At 35.0% G+C, this 12122-nt stretch overlaps 1 protein-coding gene across 1 annotated transcript in view; it reads right to left on the reverse strand.

Moving 5' to 3' along the window:
• BRWD1 (bromodomain and WD repeat domain containing 1) overlaps positions 1-12122 on the reverse strand; it is a 150624-nt gene that overhangs the window by 87880 nt on the left and 50622 nt on the right. Inside the window, exons 9-12 of the mRNA XM_036747966.1 lie at positions 11112-11212; positions 10504-10574; positions 9506-9606; positions 8923-8963 (exon numbers count right to left, since the gene is read on the reverse strand). Coding sequence (XP_036603861.1) covers positions 8923-8963; positions 9506-9606; positions 10504-10574; positions 11112-11212 — 314 coding nt within the window. The remainder of the gene's footprint in view (positions 1-8922; positions 8964-9505; positions 9607-10503; positions 10575-11111; positions 11213-12122) is intronic.

The raw sequence follows: 12122 nt of genomic DNA on the forward strand, positions 1-12122 counted from the left end.
TTAAGAAAGGTATTACACCCACACATTTGAAAGTACATTTTCATTACACTGAAGATCATAGGAAGATAGATTAAGAGCTGAAAGAAACCTTAGAAACTCATCCAGTCCCCCATTTTACATAATGAGCCATAGGAGATGAAGTCCTGATCAATATCACACAAGTGCAAAGAAGCAATAGCAAGGAGCAGGATCAGAACACTCCAATCAAACAAGAAAATAAGGATTAATCATGTGCCAGGAAGTATACTAGGCACTGGAATGCAATCTCCAACTTCAAGGGTTTATTTCACAGGGTTCTTTCTACTGCACTTCTCTGCCTACCAAAATCTGCAATTGCTTAAAACCATACTAAAGCAGTAGTGCAAATAATTAATAGTACAAATGCAAAATTATTTTCACAAGACAACAGGTTTAGAGTCAGATGAGATCACAGAAATTAGCCAGTCCACTCTCTACTTTATAGGTGAGAAAACCAAGGCTAGGGAGATGAAGTGATTTTTCCAAAGTTCTCATAAGTGATATCTAGCAGAGTTTGGCTTGAAACTGTGTTCTAGGCTTCCAAACAATACTCTTTCAACTATACCACATTGCCTGTCTGCCTTCCACCATATCTCAAGAATCTTTTTTGTGATAGCAAAATTGCATTAAACCTCACCAAAAATAAAAAGCTGTATTGCTACTCAACCACTACTCCTTTAAAATTCAAGTGACCACATGCTACTTCATTACTGATAGAGCTATGAGCGTTTCAGCCATTCTGGCAAACCATTTAGAATTATGCCAGAAAAGTTTGATTAAATTGTTCATACTCACTGATTCAGACACTAAAATGCTAGACCTAATCTCTAAGGTGGTTACTAAACAGACAGCAAGACCCACACTTACATGTAAATTAATACTCCAAAGCAACTAGAACCAAAAGAAGAATATATACACTGTAAATCTAGTCAATACAGAACAAACAAAACTGATAAAATTCAATGGTCACATTATCAAAGTTAAAGGACACACATACACATCCTCTCTACTGATAATCAACAAATCAGCTGTTCTTTGGAGAAAGTACTTTTTCGGGGGAGTAATGTTTGGTATTTGTTATAAAGTGCTGAAACAATGTCAAATTAAACAAAGTCAAAAAATGTTTAAATAAAATTTTTGAAATTTTACAGATAAAATTTATGCTATACAATATCATCTTTGCTCCAACCTGAATCTAGCCATCTCTCTGAAACAGTTTTTTGCCTTTCTCAGTTTTACACCTAGTTCACAATACTCCTTTCCACCTATCTCTGATATCCTGAGCTACTTAAATATATCAATAAATTTCCAATAACATAACCTCATAGTTCCTAAATTTAGATTGCCACCATTCTCCCCTCTATATCTGCCAAACAGAAGCAACAATACATAACAGACTTCCTCAGATCACAAATCTAGAGTAAGAAGGAATCTCAAAGAGATCTCTAGTAAAACCATCTCATTTTACACATTAGAAAACTGAAGCTCTGGCAAATTAAGTGATCTGCCCAACATCATATAGGTATTAATAATCATCAGAGGTAGAAATTTTGAATCCAAGTCATCTGACTAGAGACTACAGTCTACCACTTCATAACACTAGTTTTATCCTTGTCTCAAACTCTTGAATTCCCTAATCTAGATCTCCAACTCCCAAATCTTTATTTTCATAAAAATCTATGTTCCTCTCAGCCTCTCACATTTTTAACATACACAAACATCAAGATCTGCTAAGTTCCTGAAGCATGTTTCCAAGCTGTAATGAAGAACCTCCTAAATCTTGTCAAAACTGATTACTGCATACTCCTGGAATTTTTTTGTGGGCACAAATGACACTGCCAAAAAAATTTAGACAATATTAATAAAGATTATCATGTCTCAGCTAAAAATCTGAAGACCTAAAGGGTAGAGAGCAGTGTTTTCATCACTGCTACCAATCAAAGTCAAGGCAAATAAGAAGTAAATAAATAGTTGAGAAAATTTTGTCTATAGAGATTTCAATTTCTGGACCATGGCTTAAAAATATGATTCTGAATAGAGAGCAATGTAGCTAATGAAGGCTGGTAAGAATGTACTTCTCTGGTCTTGCCAATCTAACCAAAGGGCTTTAAAAAGCAAAAAGAAGGAAGGAAATTGCATATGTAGGCAGTATCTATTATAAACAATAGTAGCTACAACAGCTAACATTTATATATTATTTATTATGTATCAGCCACTGTCCCAAGTGCTTATTTACAATTGTCATCTCATTTGATCCTTATAACAACCCTGGAAGGTAGGTGCTATTATCCTCATTTTACAGAAGACAAAACTGAGGCAAACAGAGGTTAAATAACTTGCCCAGGGTCACACAACTAGGAAGTGTCTGAAGTAACATCTGAACTCAGGTCCCTCTAACTCCAGGCCCGGTGCTTTAGCCACTGTACCACTTAGCTGCCTAAGTACAACAACAGAGACAGCAAGAAATTATCAGAGGCAAAATTCAAGAGAGGATCCAATAATACTAACCAGATTTTCAGAGTCTATATGCAAATGAACAAAATAAGAATAACAAATATGGTGGCCTGGCAATACTAATGCAATTAGATTAATCTGACATCATCAAATATTAGTGCTATTTGATGGAATGGGGCTGATGACTTGAATATGGCTGAGAAAGAGTAAGCCTTATCCAAAACAAACAGAAAAGGTTAAAGAAAAAGAGGGGAGGGGGGAGGAGGAGAAGAAGGAGGAGAAGGAGAGAAGAAGGAGAAGGAGAAGGAGGAGAAGGACTCTTTTGTTTTTGTTTTTGGGTTGTTTTTTTTTTGGTTCTGTTTCTTCTTTCTCATGATTCAGTCCATTGGTCAAAAGTCTTCTCCACAACTTGACTAGTGCATAAATTAATTCAATGCAAAGTTATACATGACAGTTATATGAGATTCCATGCCGTCTTGGGGAGGGAGGGGAGAAAATCTGGAACTCAAAACCATGTAGAGCCGTGTGTGGTAAACTAAAAATAAATAAATTAATTAATTTTTAAAAAGTCAAAAAAAAAAGGAGGAGGAGGAGAAGGAGAGAAAGAGAAGCAGGAGGAGGAGAAGAAAATTTGGAACTCAAAAACTTGTGGAACTGAGTGTTGTAAACTAAAAAAAAAAAAAATTAATTAAAAAAAAGGAAAAAAGGGAAAAGGGCAAAATCACATTGTATATAAGAAGAAAGAGTACTAAAAGAACTGGAGGCTATGATTTTTTAGCTATTGTCACTGTTCCTTAAAATGGAAAATGGGAAAAGGACTACAGAACCGAAGGGTAAACAACCCAATTTCTATACAAGTCTGCAAATTATAGTCTAGTGAGCTTGACTCTGGTTCCTGAAAAAATTTTTAGAATATGTTAATAAAAAATAGCAAACATCAATGATAACTACAAAACTCAGATCTATTTGTTGTTGTATCAAAGAACTGGTGACAACAATTAAGAAGTGTAATGGAATATTATTACAATCTAAGAAATTATGAAAGATAAAGTCAAAGAAATCTGGGAAGACTTGTTGCAAAATCAGTAAACAGAACCAGAAGACAATTAATTTCTATGATGATCATAATAATGTAAAGGAAATAATTTTCAAACATTTCAAACTCTGGTCAAAGAAGTGAACAATCATGGTTGCTAGAGAGTGATGATGAAACATACTTCCTACACCTGACCTTAGAGGTGATGAATGGTTGCATATAGAGCTATATGTAGTACACAACTAATGATTTCTTTTTGCTTGGTTAAATTTATTGGGCATAAAAGAGGCTTCTATGGGGGGAGGGGGAGAAGGTAGAGCTTGAGCTGATGGGTAATAAGTGATGGAAAAAAACATCAACAAAGTATTTTTAAAATACACAGAAGATAGCAAAAGGAAGCTCACAAGTGGAAAGAGAAGCATGACAGTTTTATTACTACTGTTTTAAGTTTAATATACTTTAAAAACCTGTATCCAAGTTTATGCTATGATTTCTTTCTTCCCTCCCTCCTTCCTGGTGGCTCCCCAGGCTACCAGGGGTTCACCATATTGATGCTGACTCAGTGGAAATACCCAATCTATTCTTTTTGAGATAATTTCTTCTGAGTTCAAGAGGTCTGCTAGCTTCTCGGTAGGTACAGTAACGAGTATGTACTACCGCACCTATTTCAGGATCACATACAATCCTTTTCTGTTCTTTGTTTATTGAAATGTTTGTGTCTTTTGACATTAAGCTCAAAATAAAAAAGTAGTGATAACAAAGAGCCAGAACCAAGAATAGGTCATGTTCTCCTCTGAATCTCATTTTCTCATTTGTAAAATTGGAATATGAATAGTTCTTTTTTGCAAAATTCTGTAATATATTATTAAAGGGATGGTTTGCTAGCATTTGGAAATGAAAGCAGTGATCACTACAATTAACACGGCTACTTGGTAGATCACAGGAACATTACTGATACAGTTTACCCGGACCAACAAAACTTGAGCTGAACCTAATAAGGTGAAACTTAACTTATCAAGGACAAATGTAAGGTCTCAAATGTGTTAAAAAAAAAAAAATCAAGTTCCTATGTATAAAATGAGGGGACTGCTACATGATGTTTCAACTGAAAAAGATCCCCAGTTTTTCTGCTCTGTTTTAGAAACTACACACTCAATATAAATCAACCACATGATATAGCAATTTAAAAAAACACTAATGCAACTTTTTACATTAAGAAGACTAGGGAGGTGACCTTAGTACTATACTCATTTCTGAATGCCACATTAACAAAGACACTGATAAAATGGAGAACATCCAGAGGAGAACAATGATGAAAAAGGAATCAAGATCATGTCACATAAGGATCAAGTGAAGTAACTGAGGATGTGTAGCCTGGAGATGAAAAGATAAGACAACTGTCTCCAAGTGTCTGAGAGTTTGTAATGTAGAAAAGGGATTATACCTATTCTGCTTGACCTCAGAGGACATAATGGCCCAGCAACAAGGATTGGAAGTTGCAAAGAGGCACTTAGGCTTGATGTAAGAAAAAACTTTACAGGAGTTAGAGCCACCTAATAATACAAAACAAGACAGTATGTTCCTCCATGCTAGAAGTCTTCAAGAAAAGGCAGCACCGACTGCTTATTCTGGGAAACCATCATTTATGTACAAACTGGACTAGATGTCTTCTTAGGTCCCTTCCTACTCTAAGAATCAGCTGTATAATGATTTCATGTTTATTGCCCATCTTTACTTACCTCCTGGTGCCCAGCCTATCCAAATTAACCATTTTCAATGAGATTACCATAAAAGTCCTTACCCTTTTTGGCTTTCTACTATTATTACCCAGCTAATTCCCAACACTGGGTAATCCCCAGCTTCCTACCTATGCTCCAGGCTGCCAATTGCTGCTAGATATATCCACAAACACCTCATGGAGCTTATTAATTATAAATTAATGCAACACAACCTTGGCTGGAATTCAGCAGTCTTCTTATTTGCTGTCATTTCTAGTTCAACAGAAAACCACCAGAGGGAGAAATAAGAGGCAGTATGTGCCAAACAAGACAGCCCACTACCATCACCTTGACTAACATCTTCTTTCTGATTCTGCTGGAGACAGCCCAAGACCCTGGACCTAAGAGCCATGCACGGCAGTGGCAGTGCTTTCGACCATTATCCTAAGAGGTCACCCCTGGCAACTGCTCTGGCTAAAGCTAAAACTTGAAGATCCAGAAAATAAAGTTCTTGCCACCAAAGTCCTTGGCACTCACAAATGGTTCAACATAAAAAAATGACATTATTTTTTATCAATGTAATGACATTAAATAAGAGGTATTAACATCTGCCTAAACATGGGACCGTTCTACCTGATTTGTAGCTATGAGAGCAGGGGCTGTCTTATTTTTCTTTGTATCCTTAGTACACAGTACTTTGCATGTATGAATTTTCAACAGTGACTACTCATCTCTCTTCAATTCCTTAACTGTACTTAAAATTTTCCCTAGTGAACAGAAGTTAGCTCTCCTATCCAAATATCCTCTGACCCCTACTCATACTACTGATCCCATCCCCATCACTCAGTCTCTTCTAAATGTTATTACCTCTCTCCCTTGTTAAGTGTTCCTTCCTTTCTGCCTCCCTTATCTTAAAATCAATCAATAAACATTTTAAACATCTACTCCATGCCAGACACTGTACCCTCAAGAAGCTCACAGCCTAATGGAGGAGACAACAAGCAAGCTATATACAGAGGCAATAGTAAACAATTGACAGAGGGAAAATACTAGAATTAAGAGGGTTTGGGAAAGGCTTCCTATAAAGAAAGATGGGATTTTAGTTGGGACTTAAAGGAAACCATGAAGTCAGAAAGCAAAGCTGAGGAGGGACACCATTCTAGGCATGGGAGACTGCCAGAGAAAATGTCCTGAGTCTAGAGACGGAGTGTCTTCTTTGTGGAACGTCCAGGACGCCAGTGTTACTGGATCTAAGGGAATATGGAAATGAGTCAAGTATAAGAAGACTACAAAGACAGAAGAGGGCTAATAGTGTTGTTATTAAGGGCTTCAAATGCCCAAAACAGTAATTTTGTATTTGGTCCTGGAGATAAAGAGTCATTGGAGTGTACTGAGTAGGGCGGTGACAGGATCAGACCTGGGCTTTAGGAAAATCACTTTAGCGGCTGAATGGGTTGAAGTGGGGAGAACCTTCTCTTAAACCTAATATTTCTTCAAGCTACTATTCTTCTTTCATATGAAGGTTTATAACCTTTTCTTTTATAACGTAACAGGCATTCCCCAAGGTGCAAGGTCCTCTTTTTTTTTCCCTCTACCTTAATGATCTCATTTATTGTAGATGACCACAGATCTGAACTCTAGACTACCACTTTTAACTGCTTATTTGGCCTAATGACACCACCTGACACACAGAAAGCACTTCAGCGCTCTACGAACATCTCACTCATCTTTCCTCCTGATTCAATTGCTATATCATGTATATTCTATTACCTATGCTCTTAACTTCAGAGAAACCTTTGACCCATCTCTATCCTTCCTAAACATCTAGTCAACAGATACTGTTTATGCCATCTCCATGCACTGTTTCTCATCACTTCCTCACCACTGCCAGGGCCACCATAACAGCCCACTAATTCGTCTCCCTATCTCTAGTCTTCAAAATGCATAGGTCTGTTCTTGTCCCTCCCTCTTTGAATCTCCAATGGTTTTGCACTGCTACCTATTTACTGATAAATATCTAACACTGGCTTTGCACTATTAGCTGGCTCCAATATTCCCTTCCTATTTCACCTTCACATTCTTTGCACTACACACACATTTGGTGTTTCCCAAATACGTCTTATGCTTTTCCACTGCCATACCTTAATTTACACAATTTTCTGTAACTCAAAAATCTTGTTCTCTATTGTCACTTTGTCAAAAATCTTACTAATCTTTCAAGGATTACCTTAAATGATATTTTCTCCTGAAATCTTTCCTGATTAACCCAAACTGATTGTTATATCTGGTTCATCTGATGTTGATACTCATAATCATGGATTAAGTTCTAAGGAAAACATGGATATGAACAAAGTGTATTAAAGGTCACAGGCTTCTCACTTTTCCCCAAAAACTGAAAATGCAAGTTCATAACTCTACTTAACTATATTTAATCCCTTCTGTAGCCTGCTGGTGGGTATGTTGAAAAGTGTTTGGTATATATCTTAACAGGTAAACCTCCCCCAAATTCAGATTGGTGGATTCTTATCACTCTAGATCCCATAACTACATTTTTAATCTGTAGCACAAAGCCCACACATAGGTGTAGCACCAGCCTCCATACTGGAAAAGGTGTTATAAATGTGCAGTGTCTTACCACATCTACTAGACTTTATAATACTTAAGGGCAAAATCCATTGTCTCCCTCCACTATTTAACACATTTCCCATTCATTTCAAGAAAACATAAATACCATAATGTAGTGTTATTGACATATCTCAGATGTTCTTTGTTGTGGAAAGAAATATCCTATTACAACTTAGTTCATGTGGGATGTTATATCTCATCAGAATATGAAGTTACTCTACCTCTACTTCAAAATTTCTAATTAGAATTAATTAACTTGGTCATAGTTCATCTAAAATTGCCCTTTATAATGCTCATTTGGGCAAAAATAGTGATATACTAAGATCTAATTAGTCCTGTGAAGACAACTACTAACTCAAATAGTGAATATGAAAATTCAATATAGACCAAATCAAAGGTTAAAAAAAGCATATATAATCAGAGAAATCCAGGGAAACAAAACAGAAGCAACAGCTCTCATATGAATATGTAGGTCTTGTACAAATGGATTTATTTCACACTGTGGCCTAAGTATGAAAGCTCATTTTCTTTGCCTTTAAAAAAAAAAAGGTTAAATAAGTCTCAGTTACAGGAAAACACAATTCCTTGGGGAAATTATGGCATAAAAAATTAAATAAAATTTAAACAATCAAGACATATATTAAAAAAGCACAAGATATGTTTGCAGAAAAATGTAAACACTAATTAGGAAACAATAAATACAAGGTGTCCCAAAAGTCTAGATACTAAAATGCGATTATAAAAATAAATAAGCTTACAAATATTTGAAATATAAGAAATGTGACTATAAATGTAAATAAGCCCTTCACTAAGATTGCTAACAGAAGACAAAAGGGTAGAGCCAGGAGTACAGTAGAAGAGGAGGGTAAATGAGAAGATACAAAAGCATGTAAGATCTCAGAAGAACTTAAGTTTTAGTCAAAGACAAAGAGATTAGAGCAAATGAAGATTAATTCCATGATGGCTAGCCTAGATATTATTATATTTAAAAATATAGAGCACATATGTGCATATGTGTATGCATATGCAAATATATCTGGTTGAAAGTTTAAATTTTTTTTAAAAACATACCGATCACCATTGTTAGAAAACTGGATGCTATCGACTTTGTCCTACAAAAAGAAAAAGTATTCAAATTATTCAACTCTTCATCCAAATATGTATTTTCCTCATATGACTTCCAAAATAATCCAGTGTTAGAACTATTTTGAAACTCAAGAATCTCTTCCACTTTTATGACTATAAGAATTCTGCCTCTTAGTTACAATAATAAAAGAGCAGAAGCAAGAATTATAAAATACAGGCAAGTGAGTTTCCTCTCACTAACTACAGCTGATCTAGAGAAAGCATGATGCTAAATATCTACAAACGGATCAAACTCACACACCTGTGATTAATAAAGGCCTATAAAGAATGGACATCTATAATTAGCTAAAATAATAATCTAAGACTTTTAAAAATGAAATTACCATTTATTCCAAAAATTAAACTTCAATGGAAAAGTTATCTTAATGTCTCTACTACCTTAAGGCTTAGAACCTCAAACTAATGTATAATGAATAGCAGCTCCATAGCCAGATGAGCAAAAATCTGAATACTTACTAATATTTTGAATAAATTAATGCATATATTTAAAAACACAAATAGTACTTACAGTGTGACTTTCGAGTTCTGCTATTTTTTCAGGCATTTCGAAGCCCAAAAAATACATTCTGATTACATGATCAGTACTACCTGTTGCTAAGAACATGCCACCTGAAAATCAAAATCACAAAACACTGAAATACATTAAGTTTTAGTAATACTTATTAATATGCATTATAAAAACTCCCACATCAAATTCTTATCAAGAATTCTTCTAAAACTCACAAAAGTTTCTCAGACAGATCCACTTTCCAACAAACAGAATTTCTTACAATTTTTAATTGCTAGCATTTAAAAAAAATCAATCATGCACTGCAGACTAAAAACGTTAATTGGATCTGAAAATATTTACCATCCTCACCAATTATTCTATAGTTTTTGGTGGTATTCGCATAGGTTCCTTCTTTGAAACTGTGGGGCAAAAAGACTAATTTCTAAAGGCAGGAGCCACCTGTCTGAATTTTAGTCTATATTTAAGCTACTATTAAATAAAAAAATCTACATAGATAAAAAAAATTAAGGTTTCTTCAAGCTGTCCTAAGAAGGTAATAGCTAATCAAACATGATCTCTAGTATGAAGAAATAGAACAAGACTACTCAAATAGTTTTTGGTGTGGAAAGGAATGAATTATGTTACAAAAGAATTATGTAACTCATCACAAGAAGTTTCAAGTAAAAGGTCACAGTCAAATGAAATCTAACTTTGGCATGATATGCTGTTTAATTAATACCACAAAGCTATGGAGCATCTCCTTTCTGGGTTGCTCCAGCCTCATTTTTTGGCAGTAAAGAAGAAAGCAAGCTAATACTTCTCATTCCTTCAGCAGTTATGATGCCAATATTAGGACACCAAAAAAAGAAGGAAAGAGTTTTAAGCAGAAATTAAATATACAGGCATATACCACAATTTCCCACACAGTCTAGCACACTAGGGGAATAAATAGGTTAAAAAATTAAAAGTCATTAATGGAAATTAATAAAAAAGTATATTAAAATAAGTTACCTTACCAACACTAAAAGACGAACAAAGCATTTGAACCCCTGGTCTAGGTTTTTCAGTGAATTTCAAAGGACGATTACTTTTAAAAAATAAAAATGTTAAAAAATTAGATTAGCACACTGATATTTACTGTCATAACTTCAATATGCTTAAATAAAAACCTGGGCTCTAAAAATATTTCTTTCTAAAACAATACAATTGTATGTGCCGACAATCAAAGTTTCCTAACATTAAGTCTACAGAGGAGGCCGTTTAATTGGTATAGGCAATGTGTGAAAGGACAAACTGGCATTTTAGAATTTAGGGACTGACGGGGGGCACCCATATGGCCCCATTTACAACTATCTCCAAACAATCAGGACCATATCATAGAATCATTGGACCACAGATTTAGTGCTGGAAGGGATCTTAGAGGCCATCAAATCCAACTCCCTCCTTTCACAGATGAGGAAACTGAAGGGCTTGTAACTTGCCCACAGTCACACTTAGTGACTTGGGCAGGATTTGAATCTGAGACTTCCAAACATCAAATCCAGCACTCTTCTGTCTTGCCTCTTGTGGTAATACTAATGAGGAAAAAATTGATGTACAGTCATCTTTTAACTAAGGCACAAACCTGAATTTCATGGAATTTAAGTCCCACTGCCAAAAGCAAACTGTCCCATCTGCACCGGTAGACACCATGTATCTTTCAGAGCCATTAGCCTTTGGACTAAACTAAAATAGACAACAACACATGCATTCAGTTTCTGTAACTTTATTGCTTAAAAAAAAAAAAAAAAAACGAACAACTTCATTATAACTTATTTTGGAAGACAAACTAATTTTTCAATGTTGAACTCAAAAAAATTCCACAAGGAAATAAGTTCTTAGGAGTTTTTTGTCTTTGTATCCCTAATGCCTGCCACACACAATGCCTGGAATATAGCAGGTGCTTAATAAATGTTGGATGAGTTGAACTGAACTGAAGCTTTAATACTAATCAACAAAAAAGTCAAATATTGTTGAAAGGACGCTTTAAAAAAACCACCAAATACAGGTAAAATTCAAAATGTAATGACTTCCACTACCTAGAAAAAAATACACGCAACTTCAAGCTTTCCTGTTAGGCTAATCTTTTTTACAAACTCCCCCATAAACTAATCTTACACAACATATTGAGTTTCTGGTGTCTGGAGCATATAATAGCAAAAGATTGGGCACTGACTTAGCTGGTTATATATATCCTTGCTCTTTTATTCAGGCAGCAAACTGAAATGCTTGCAATCGTAACAAGCATCAGAACTACTGTCTCAGATACCCATAAAACACCAAATTAAATATTAAGTGCCTACTTAAGGACTAGAATTATGTAAGCATAACAAAATACCAAAGTACAATAACATACGACACTTTAACCATGTAGTTTATAATCTAATTGGAAAGGTAAACTATTTATACATTAAAATAAATAAAAATAAGATAATAAAATGCCCATTGTGCAGCCTAGACATTTGGTATAAAAAAAGAGAAAGTTAATGTGGGATGGAGATATCAAAAAAAATTCCATAGGACAAAAGAGATTTCAGTTGGGGCTTGAAGGAAAAGTAAGCTATTAATAAAAGAAGAAAGGAGGAGAGAAATATAA

Source organism: Trichosurus vulpecula, chromosome 2 (genome assembly GCF_011100635.1).
Source record: "Trichosurus vulpecula isolate mTriVul1 chromosome 2, mTriVul1.pri, whole genome shotgun sequence".
Taxonomy (NCBI): Eukaryota; Metazoa; Chordata; class Mammalia; order Diprotodontia; family Phalangeridae; genus Trichosurus; species Trichosurus vulpecula.